The sequence below is a fragment of the Acipenser ruthenus genome, chromosome 7, assembly GCF_902713425.1.
Source record: "Acipenser ruthenus chromosome 7, fAciRut3.2 maternal haplotype, whole genome shotgun sequence".
Taxonomy (NCBI): domain Eukaryota; kingdom Metazoa; phylum Chordata; class Actinopteri; order Acipenseriformes; family Acipenseridae; genus Acipenser; species Acipenser ruthenus.
This window is the reverse complement of record NC_081195.1, coordinates 14,124,242-14,136,431: the sequence shown is the minus strand read 5'-3', so window position 1 is coordinate 14,136,431 and position 12,190 is coordinate 14,124,242. Positions and strand designations below refer to the sequence as shown.

Sequence of the window (12,190 nt, the reverse complement as noted above, 5' to 3'; positions counted from 1 at the left end):
TTACAGCCCCTTTTCTACTTGCATTCATTTTTCTAAATGTGAGCACCATATTTAAACATCATCTTTTATATATTTATCACATCTCCTAATATTAAACAACATTCTGAAGTTGTTTTGAAGATTGCACTCATTGTAGAAATAAAAAAATGGAGGCAAAGTAGGAAAAAATACTAATAAATTCAGTATGCAAAATGGGGGCATGTTCCAGCATTGTGGGCCAGTTACTGGTAAATGTCTGTCTTAATTTCTATTGCAGATGGAAATGATACATCTCTGATACAGTGCTATGTTTTTATTGGGCTTTGTGCCTGTTTGATCACTGACTGAGAGCAAACTTCTGTTTTTTTCATCAGGACAGTAACCCAGGCAGTCTTGCATCAGTTTCTACACCAAATCTCTTAAGCACAGTGGTATGGAATTTAATATATTTTTTTTCAGTCATCTTTCAGCCTATGCATGGAACTGCTAAGTAATCATTTCCATAGCCGACTTTAAAATGTCTGCATTTCATATTTTCATACTAGCATGAGAGAATGCCATGACATTAATGGAAATAGTAAAACTGGGCTCTTAATACATTAAATAAATAAATAAAAGAAACCATGCTATGTTCACTTTCTAAAATAGTCACTCACCACTCCATGCACAAGGTTGCATTTAAGTGTGCATTATCACTAAACCATGCTAGTTTTATTCATAGGGTAAACACATTGATTTTTTAAATATATATAATTGTGTGAGTACAATCATCTGCCTTGAATATGTAATGTTTACATATGTGATATTATTAAATGTAAAATAATAATAATGGATTTCTAAATGTGTTGATCATCAAGTTTTTGTTCTCCATTTGGGAACCTAACTTTATAAATATTGACTGCATCACAGTTCACAGTGATAAAGCAGCAGATGTTGTATACAAAGAAAAATATTGTTAAAATGATATTGCTAAAAACTGCTAGTGGCATTCAGTAATTGTTGAACTAAGGGGTTGATTTGATCGACCTACAGTATAAGCCACAACCTGGATTTTGTAGAGCAATTTACAGTATTGGTCAATCGCCATGGATTGCATTCCCTAGTGCTGTAGAATGCTCTGTGGCTTATCCAGACAGGGGATACAGTATGTTGATAAATCAAGCCGTAAGTGTTTTTATTTCACTGTGCTTCTTAAACTAGTTATAATGCTTTGTTTACAGTAAGTATTTGTGATTATGTTGTTGGGGGAAATTGCAGGCTGAAAATGATAATGAAAATAATTTCCCTTTTATCCTTACTTCCTCTTGAATTTGTCATGACCGCTAAATCATTTTTTCCCACTTATAAAAGCTACTATGAACCATATAGGGTCTTGGAAGCCAGCCCTGTGTCCAAAACAAGCTGACTGTGTACAATATAGTGGCATTTCACACAACGCGCAGTTTAATGAAGTTCTAGCCAATTAAACAAGTCCGTGATTCATGTCTAATGTGCACTACCATTATCCACTCTTCCTTGCTTTTTGTCTTTAACACTTGCACTTCCTGGTCATTTCACTTGGTGAGCAAAAATCTCTCCACCCCTTAAATGCTTCCATTCCTATCATTAAACAAACCAGCTGCTTCCCCAAAGGACTGACATTCTTTGCAGTCCGTGGCCCTGAAGACACTGCTGAGGTGAAATGACCTAGAAAGTTCTTTGCCCGTTCCCTTTTCTCCATCTTTTTATTTGTACTGTCTAATTCCCAGATCAAGCTGCTGGCGATGAATATATAGCTCTAAATATGAGGCCTTGTGAAAAGTTACTCTCCCATTTGTTAGACATTCCAGCTGCTCTCTTAATGCATTGATATAACACAGGAGTGAAATGTTTTGACCAAACAGTGGCCCACAGATTGCATAGTTAAATACTACTGGATGTCTAATGGCTGCATTCATTACTGTGACACAAAGACATTATTGAGTTGTTGAAGGTTGTTTTTTTTGGTTCCCTGTGAATGGCTGCTTCCATATTTCCATTGTTAACAGAGTGGTTCATTGTTTCGGCATGCTAACTGATAACAATGGATAAAGCTTATGTTTTTTAAACTGCTCTATCATCTTTGCTGTCACAGAGCTCCCTACTGTTTTAAAAATACATGTTTGAATCAACCAATGAATAGTATCCTGTTTAATTTCGTTGGTAGTATGTTGCTTGCTTTCATGTTTCTTTGTGTAAAACTGGTAGTGTATAACAGTACAGAAATGACAGGAATTTGAATAACAACTAACCCTTTACTCCAGCAGATCTGAGCTGTGCAATGTGTATAACAATGGAATCACATTAGCTTTTTTGGCTTTGCCTCTTTTTACGCTTTATTTTTTAACAATATTGAGCAAATATAACAGCTAATTTCACTGTTAGGAAGGAAGTTGAAGGAAGTAGAAACACTGAAGTTGCATACAGAGTAGAACAGAGCTGCTTCAGTATGCTTTTCCTCCTGTGTAACTACATTCTGAATACCGGAAATGATTCAGGAAATGAACATGAACAGCCAATAATATTAATGCATCTGAATAGTTTATTCTACTTTTTTTTTCTTCATAAAACAAAATGGAACCTGCAATGTCTTCACATTAGTGCAGTCCTGTGGACACTTTCTACAGCAGTGGTTTTCAACCCTGGTCCTCGTGTGCCTCTGTGTCTTCTGGTTTTCATTCCAACTGAGCTCTCAATTACTTAACTACTGTAAACCCTTAATTGAACTAAGAACTGGCTTAATTAGGCCTTTTTAATTGTTTTCTGCTCTTAAACAGTTAGAGATTTTAACGTAACTATAAAATGTTATAAATAACTTGAAATCTGCAACTTTTTAGGAGCTGAGAACAATTAAAAAGGTCTAATCAAGCTAATTATTAGTTCAGTTAAGGGTTTAGTTAATTGAGAGCTCAGTTGGAATGAAAACCAATCTGGGTATTGATTGAAACAACGCTGATATCAGGACAGTTCTTAATGTTACTTGTTAAATCCAACTCTGTGTAGAAACCACCTGTCTATAAAATGCATTTTTTGTATATCAGATCTTAAACTTGTGCTTGTTGAATTCTCAGTTTTAAACCCTGAAATGTAACTAATTAATTGTTAAAGCTTTATTCCAGTGTTTGTGCAAGCTCTTGTGACTTTCATGCTCATGACAGCAGCTGCAAACATCCACATCACATGAAATTTGGCATTTTTAAAGTGAAATGTACCAGCTATAATGAATCCGCTCCCATATTCCCAAAACATACTTTTCAAGGTAATTAAACATTTTAGGCAGAACTCTGCAAAACAGCTGTTGCAAGCAGGGCAAAATAAGTAAAGGCACAAGTATCCTAACATAATGTTGAATTATACTTAAAAATGCTAAATAGAGGTTTACAAAAAATGTATTTAAACAACATTTAAATACATTTTCTCAAGAGAAACCTTTACATTGCTTTCTTCATTCAGGAATATGAGGCACGGACAGGGAAAACAGCTAATCTCCCACCCCAGTCAGGTCGACGCAAAAACCTTGAATTTGAACCCCTTTCAACCACAGCGCTCATTCTAGAAGACCGACCTGCGTGAGTACACGATCACAGGCTCTGTTCTACTTTACTGTCCATATCTGTACCAAGAAGAAAGGGTCACAGTGTACACATTCAAACTTCTCGGTGCATGGTCTTGCTTTATGGAAGATAAGACATTGTATTGCCTTAATTGTTTGATTTTTAACTACCATTTTTTTTTTTTTACTTGACTATATGTTTACGTATAGGGCAGCAGTGTGGCGTAGTGGTTAGGGCTCTGGACTCTTGACCGGAGGGTCGTGGGTTCAATCCCTGGTCGGGGACACTGCTGTTGTACCCTTGAGCAAGGTACTTTACCTAGATTGCTCCAGTAAAAACCCAACTGTATAAATGGGTAATTGTATGTAAAAATGATGTTATCTCTTGTAACAGTTGTAAGTCGCCCTGGATAAGGGCGTCTGCTAAGAAATAAATAATAATAGTATTGTATCAATTTTTACAATTGTGTCTTAAGTTTCTATAGGCCTACATTGTTAACAAATATTTAAGAAAATTAAGATGAAATCTGTAGAGCAGTCATTTATTACTAATATTTTGTTTCGATAGTACTGAGTTTATTTTCTATCTTACAGAAATCTTCCTGCTAAATCAGCTGAGGAAGCCCTGCGTCATCGTCATGAGTATGATTCGATGGTGGCAGAGGCAAAAAAACGAGGTGTTTTTATATTTATTTTCAGTTATGTGGAGCATAATCTTCTCATACTATAAGCGATGCCTGCTTATGTACCTTAGAGTCCCAGATCTATTAAGGCTTCAGGGGTTTGTATCTCTGCATTAACTGTCTCTTGCATTCCATTTGAGATCATACCTCCACATCCCCCCCATCAAGTAAAACAGCAGACCTCAAAATGAGTAATTCAGTGTATGGTGAAAGAATAAATCTATGTTTTGCTTCCTGCAGAAATGTCTTTTAGGATGTTATTTTCTTGATATTTGTTATTAAAATCCTCAGTTTAGAAAAGAACACAGACTGCAGAATTTTTTGGTCAAGGTTATATTTTAAATCTAAAAACAAACAGGAAATAATAAAGGTTCTGTCTCTTACACAGAAATGAAAGACGCCCATAAAAAGAAGAAAATAATGAAGGAACGGTATAAACAGGAAGAAGTCATTGCCAATGCCATGGTGATCTGGAACAGTGAGATACTTCCCAATTGGGAAGCCATGTGAGTAATTATTCTCAGTTCATTAACCTACTGATGCAACTTCAGCTGGCTGCTGCTTTAAAAATAATTCCATGAACATCCTTGTGTTTTTCTTGGCAGGCGCAATACGCGAAAAGTGCGCGAGTTCTGGTGGCAAGGCCTTCCGCCCAGTGTTCGTGGAAAAGTGTGGAGTTTGGCTGTTGGAAATGAACTCAATATTACACATGGTGAGCTTGATTTTGTGTGTCTTGATGAATCATGCCTCCGCTAATATACAATTGTTTTTTATATATTTCATTTTCTTTCCTCTTGTTTAATAAGGAGACAGTGACTTTTAGAATGGAAACCCATTACATTTGTTTAACTGGTGTCTCTGGAATGTATATGTGTTGTAAACATTGCTTCCATACTCTGAGGATATTTTTTGTTATTTGTGTATTCTGATAAACTGGGGAATACAATTTCAGAACTTCTTTGTAATCTGTTTGGATTTCCTTTGTAGAGCTCTACGAGATTTTCTTATCCAGAGCTAAGGAAAGGTGGAAGAGCTTCAGTGAAACCGGTTCTGAGAATGAGGCTGAAGGTACAGTAGGCTTCTACATTGGGGGAGCTAGATTGTGCAAATCTGTGATTTACTGTAATCTGTGCTGACTTTGCAGTTTACATGAAATGAGTTCATGGTATTGGTTCAAGTGAATTACAGCACTACAAAATGGAGAAATCTGCCTTTGTTTAGTTTCATTGAACCAAACGGCCCCCTTCTTTCTCCAGTAGGGGTCTCTTGTGAATCAGTCTGTCAGGCTGTGCTTTTTGTTTTTAACTGTCTAGCTTTTGCTGCCAGTAATTACTCACGCTTTCCTTTCCTAAACATCTGCAGTTCATCCGAGACATACTGTTTTTGCCAATAAAGATCCCTTGCCATATCATTATAGTACTTTATGTAATTGAGCTTTCTTGGTTAGATGTGGGTTGGCTCTTATTTGTATAGTTTGCATGACTGTTACAGCAGTAACCACCTTCTCAAAATAAATATTACAGTAGGTAAAATCAAGACTGACTCTTATGTTATTGAATTCCCTAAAATTTGGATAAACCACATAGACTAAATGCATAATGCATGTTGATTTACAAAGAACAACTTGCAATAATGATTGCCTTTTGCTACTTCAACCAGTATAAGGCTATGAGTAACACACCAAATCTTTTAATCTCTTTACTGAGAACTCATAACAACCTACTTCAATGAATACAAAAAATATATATATTTAAATATAAATTTAAAACAGTGAGGAACTATACACATTCCATCTGTCTCCGCAGTTTTCAGTACAGGGGGGGTTTATTCAATTTGGTGGGCCTCAATAGGGAAACAGATTTGAGCTTGTTGATGACTCTGGCTTAGGGAAGCACAATGCTAAGAGCAACATTTCCTGTTCCAAGTCTTTTCTGAGACATGGAGTCATGTAACTGTAGCAAAGTATAGTAGCAACCATAAACATAGGCCTTGCCTTTATTGATTTATGACCATCAGACCGCCTCAGCTATATAAATTGTTGGTTGGAGGATTAGCTTTAGTGTAAGGCCTAATAAGTTATCTGTGATGATCCTTGGGTAGTAGAAGGTACTACATCTGTGTATGATAAAATCATTCTGAGGCATATAAAGAGATTTGTAATACTTGACAATACAGGGAGAATAATAAAAGAGGATGTTGAATGCCACAAGAGCCATAAAACACTAACTGATACAAGGTCGAACTGCTGATCAATAAGAACTGCATGGTGTGGCTCTGGACAACCTCACTGACTTAACCCACTCCAGTGTGCCAGAACATACTGTCCACTGTTTTTAGAGGCAGGCTTGTTAACCCTGTACCACACTTCCTGTGTTTGCATTTCCAGTTAATTTGTCCTTGCTCTATGACGATTAGGGAAGCAACTGTTTGTAGCTTTGGTTTTGCTTTTAACCTTTTAATGGGTACACTTTTTCAAATGATGCCTAAATAGGTACTTTGTAAGTGGATATTTGTTATTCCAGGTTATATTGAACACTATTAAATCAGCTCAGTACCTTTTGTGAAGGTTTTTTTCTTTTTACTTTTTTTTTTTTAATTTATTGGAAAGTATAAAGGAAAATAACTTTAACTTTATTTTGTTTTGAATCTAGATTCAGGAGCATCCGGTGCTGACAGAGAATCAAGTCTAGATTTGATAAAGTTGGACATATCCCGCACATTCCCCTCTCTCTTCATATTTCAAAAGGTATTGCAATGTATTGGCATGTCTGTCTCCTGTTGTAATACTGTAATAATAAGTACATGTTCCTAATGTGCACTCATTTTTCTTAAAGGGCGGTCCATACCATGACCTTTTGCATAGTGTGCTGGGAGCCTATACTTGTTACAGACCTGATGTTGGATATGTAAGTAATGTTGTTTATCCCATGTAAATGACCTCAATTCAAGTATATCACTATTGTCTGGTTTTTGGTGTATCTTCTGCTTTTATTTCAATGAATTAATGATTATTCTGTAACCCTTCTTCCCTGACAATCGCTTCAGAGCAGTTGTCTCATCTTTGAAATTGTGCCATTTGTTTCTGGTAAATTAGCTGCATATTAACTAGGTAATTTCATTACAGGGTTTAATATCCAGAACATCTTTCTTTTACAAATGCTTTTTATTAAAGTGACACACAGACCACACATGAGTATTATTCTCCATTATGCAGTAAACTCCATTTACACAAATCCCTAAATTGTGTGTAGTTGTGTTTGTAGATGAATGTGCACAATATGTTTGTGTTTGTTTTATTTTGGGATAGGTTCAAGGGATGTCTTTCATTGCTGCTGTGCTTATCCTCAATCTAGAAGAAGCTGATGCTTTCATTTTGTTTGCCAACCTTCTCAACAAGCCTTGTCAGATGGCTTTTTTCAGAGTGGATCATGACTTGGTAAGAAACACTCAAGTAAAGTTTAATTTGTAATCATCTCTTCCTGCCGATGCAGGTGTAAGGCTCAGTTGTCTGCACAGTAGTGTTTCACAGTTTGCTTTTAAGGTATGGCTTTCAATATAAGACTTGACTTTCATTTTTCTTCTGCCTGGATAACCAGCAGTTAATAAGCATAAGTCAGTGCATCAGTGAAAGTACTTGATCGGTTCCACTTTCTCACAGTCTAATGTTTAAACATTGAGTTGATGTGGTTGTGATATAAGTAACTAAATACTATAACTGCTGGGAGGGGGTTGAAATTTCACTTTTATGCCTGCAGTTGAAGCCGATTACTTCCTGTCGTAAATTGAGATGGCATGTTCTTACATGGATGGCTTTAACTTTGAGGGTTTAGCCATAGATGCCCATTGTTGAGGTACATTATTAACCATGAATGGCATGCTATGCAGGATAGGGTATATTTAAAAATAAATACTTGAAGTAGACTTGTTTGTAAGCAAGCCTGCTAATGTCCTTTTTTTATGCAGATGCTAAAATACTTTGCAGCATTTGAAGTGTTCTTTGAAGAAAATCTCCCAAGATTGTTTGTTCACTTTAAGACCTACAACCTGACCCCAGACATCTACCTGATTGACTGGTAGGTGAAGACCATAGAGATGAAACCGAATATTACTTGTTTGTGTCCCTACCGTTTACTTCTGTCTACTCCGATTCCTTAATTTATTCTTAACAGTTCAGTTTGTAATCTGAACCTTAGCAGCTGCACATGCGTCAGACTATTTAATGCAAGGACCAGAAACCTTATTTTAGCTTCATGAATAAAGTATTACAAGTCTTTAAGGAGACAAGGGGGAAATCATGGGTTTATATTTAAAAAAAAGAATAATAATAATAATTATTCAATTGCATATCACCTGTTTCAATAAAAGCCACTGTTTTCGATGCATTTCCAGGATTTTTACACTATATAGCAAGTCCCTGCCTCTTGATTTGGCATGTCGAGTTTGGGATGTCTTCTGTCGGGATGGAGAGGAGTTTCTGTTTCGCACAGGTCTTGGGATTCTTAAACTGTACGAGGATATCCTCCTTCAGATGGACTTCATTCACATTGCTCAGTTTCTTACCAAGCTTCCCGAAGATATCACTTCTGAAAAGCTCTTCAACTGTATTGCCTCAGTTCAGATGCTAAGCAGTAATAAAAAATGGACGCAGGTGAGCAAAAACATGGCAAATGGCACATACACATACAATGCTGTGAAATGAAATCCAGGTATTGGCACGTGGTTTGCATAAAGTAGTATGTGAATTAAACACCTTTGTTTTTTTTGGATGACATCATTTGTAAAAACAAAAAGCTGGATGATGATGATGATGATGATGATGATGATGATGATGATGATGATGGTGATGATGTAGATAACAAATGAGAAATACTGTGTTGCGTCAGTGAGTTCATAGAAACAGCACACCACAAGTAAATTCAGGGACCATTTCTAAATGCACTCATCCCAATGATGGTCATCACCAAGTTTGTGGTTTCTGGAGAGTCCAGTTCTGTACAACTGCTGATGGTTTATGTGATAACCCTTGTCAGAAATTTTAGCTTAGCTTGAGAAACGGGGTGAAAATCTGACAGTTCCTGCTGTAGTCTGAGTGTTTCTGAAATTTATATGTAAAATGTTTTAGATGGGCATGTGTGAACAGGCTGGCTGTAGGAGTGACGTCAGGCCAGGAAATGAAACCAAAACACACAGCAACTGCGGGCGAAACCGAGACCCTGGGTCACTCGGTGTTTTATTAACACAAATAAAATAAAAGATTTGAACAAAATGAAACACTTATACACAAACAAACGGCACTTTAGCCAAAATAAATAGACAGACAAAATAGACAGTGGATGAACACTAAACAAACAAGTATCGTGCTGATCTAGGTCGGCACGGAGGGCAATTGTTATTCTTTATCTGATTTTAATTTCCTCTCTCTACCGTTCTCCACTCACCGAACACCCAACCCCGAGTGAGTGACTCGTGCATCTATATATACAGTTGTGCCAGGATTCAATTACTAATGAATTATTCACTTGAATCCCAGCAGGTGAACTAATTTGTGCAATCCCCGTGCTCACATACTATTACATAGTTTATCTGCACGTGAAGTGATTGTGCAATCCCAGTGCCTAAATACAACTTTTAAATCACTCGTGCGACACAGACCCATTTATATCCCGTGCACCACTATATCCACATATAACAGACAACATGCAGCACAAAGATACGCACAGGGGCGGGGCACACTGCCACAGCATGTTAAAAATAAAAAAAAAAGTTGGCTGAATATTTTTTTTTTTTTTCCCTTTTTTTGTCTTTAATAGGTATTTACCACATTAATGAAGGATAACAAGGAAGGAGACAAGAATCACAGCCCAACATTAAAAAGTTGATTACATTCTGGAGAATTGTGTGTTTTTTTGTGCAACACTTTAACTGCAAAAGGATGTTTCTCAAAAATATCCAGTGAAGACCACTACATTCTTGAGGGGGGTGGAACGGGACGGGACATTGACTGGTTGAGATCCTAAGAAAAACAACACTCTTTCACTTTTTTGCTAAATGGGTATGAAGCAATATGTGACATCATTGCCAGTATTACTGAATATAGCTGTGTACTTGGAGGGGGAGTCTTTATTCGAATGACTACATAAAGAAGATATTGTGTTTTTAAGCATTTATATGGCCAGACAGGCAGAAATGAGAGAATATTTCCAACATCCTTCACTGTGTGTTTTAAATAAACTGACCGAATGCAGCTTGTGAGAAGATGATTCGGGTTCTCCCTGTCAGTGCTTTTGTGTAGATGTGAAATATCACTCATAAAACCATCCACCCAGGTTTAAGTTACCCACCAAACCAGCAGATTTCTAAAAACATTATGTGGACCAAACAATTAAAATATTCACAAACATTTTTTTTTTATTATTGTTGTTTAGATACTTATTATAATAACAAAAAATATATATATCAAAAAGCTTGAGAGGAATTGTAAAAGGCAGAGGCTGGAAAATCTTACAAAACTTATGCTGCACTTATTATCTAAACCACATTACATGTAATTATAGAAACATTCCTTATGATAAACTCTGTTTAAGAAATAGAAACATAAAGCTTCTGATGGTGTTTGAATTGTGATTGCCAGGTACTAGGAAATGTTTATTCTGTTTAAAGTGGTGTACTTAATCAGATTACCCTGGATAGAGTTCGTCTGGATTGACAGAAACTATAGCAAAAAAAAAAAAACACAACTAAACAAAGGTCTTTATCTTCTCTCAGCCCATGAAGCCTTGTAATGTGACTTTTTTTCTGGCCAATACTGCACACATGGAATTATTCTAAAGAAACACTGCACCTTCTTATCAAGTGCAATAGAGAACACAAAATGGCACATGGCATTTAAATGTTTTACAGGGCTATGCAGGTTTCTTTGGTTTTTTTTTTTTTTTTTGGAGGGGGGGGGTCCATCTAGATAGCAAAAAAAGCTGATGTAAACTATGTGGTTGCAAGCTTTAGTGATGTCTGCAAATATAACAGTACAGCTTTGATAGTTAGAAAGCAGTAACTAATTGGTGTTTCTTTCTATTTTTATGCATAGCGTGGTTAATAAAAAGGCCGACTCCTATTTTCATTGCAGTCCTTGTTTGTAGGAAAACATGAGTACACTCACTTATAGCAACATTTCCTGTATTTTACTTAACCAGTTGTGTTTTTTTTTTCTTATGTTGTTGCAACAGTTTGTAATTCTGTATTATTAATAGTATGTTTTATTTGACCCCACGTAATTGATTTATGTTGGGATGTTATGTTGCTTTTGTGTTTAGATTGTATTTTGATTTTAATTTATATATTCAGTAGTTCAATGCAATTTTGTTCTTTTTTTCTACTCCTGCTCTCTGTTGTACAGTTTTTCATACTTACCATGGAGGTACTGTATATAAAATTGATTGTAAATAGATGGGATCTCTCTCCCTGTTACAGACCACTAGTTACAACTCCCCTGTGTAAATAAATGTCGGAAGCAGATTGCCTTGAAGTGTGTGATTTTTTTCTTACTTTTGTTTGGCATAAAATACTCAGATATGTACTTTTGGTGGTTTAAATGTTATTTAGGTTGAGAGCCGAAAGCAGTATTGACTACATTCTAAGTATACTAGCTATAATTTTATGGAAACTGCCCTATCACAAATCTAGTTCATACTTAACTTGTGACAATATAGAACTTCCACAGGCTATGTACTGATCTGTTGTGTGGCAGGTAGCAGCTAGGGAGTGATCTGCATAAAGAATGACAGCAGAGAATTGTAATAAGCAGAGAAAAATAAAGAACATGCAAAAATCATTTGATTAATTTGTTTTTTTAGATGTACAGTGCCTATAGAAAGTCTACACCCCCTTGAACTTTTTTCACATTTTGTTGTGTCAGTGCCTCAAGAGTTTCATGCATTTAAATGAGGATTTTTTTTTTCCA

At 36.2% G+C, this 12,190-nt stretch overlaps 1 protein-coding gene across 3 annotated transcripts in view; it reads left to right on the top strand.

Moving 5' to 3' along the window:
• The window catches only part of LOC117415783 (TBC1 domain family member 12-like), a 31,114-nt gene extending 19,369 nt beyond the window's left edge, over positions 1-11,745 (top strand). For 2 of the 3 annotated variants that reach the window (XM_059026420.1, XM_034026578.3), the window contains exons 3-13: positions 3,451-3,566; positions 4,145-4,227; positions 4,622-4,739; positions 4,839-4,945; positions 5,221-5,301; positions 6,885-6,979; positions 7,068-7,139; positions 7,541-7,669; positions 8,197-8,306; positions 8,623-8,881; positions 10,044-11,745. In XM_059026420.1, the coding sequence (XP_058882403.1) occupies positions 3,451-3,566; positions 4,145-4,227; positions 4,622-4,739; positions 4,839-4,945; positions 5,221-5,301; positions 6,885-6,979; positions 7,068-7,139; positions 7,541-7,669; positions 8,197-8,306; positions 8,623-8,881; positions 10,044-10,112 (1,239 nt within the window). In that variant the 3' untranslated portion in view covers positions 10,113-11,745. Of the gene's footprint in view, positions 1-353; positions 411-3,450; positions 3,567-4,144; positions 4,228-4,621; positions 4,740-4,838; positions 4,946-5,220; positions 5,302-6,884; positions 6,980-7,067; positions 7,140-7,540; positions 7,670-8,196; positions 8,307-8,622; positions 8,882-10,043 lie in introns of all 3 variants that reach the window. The other variant, XM_034026577.3, reaches the window with a different exon arrangement.
• Positions 11,746-12,190: the final 445 nt, after the last annotated feature.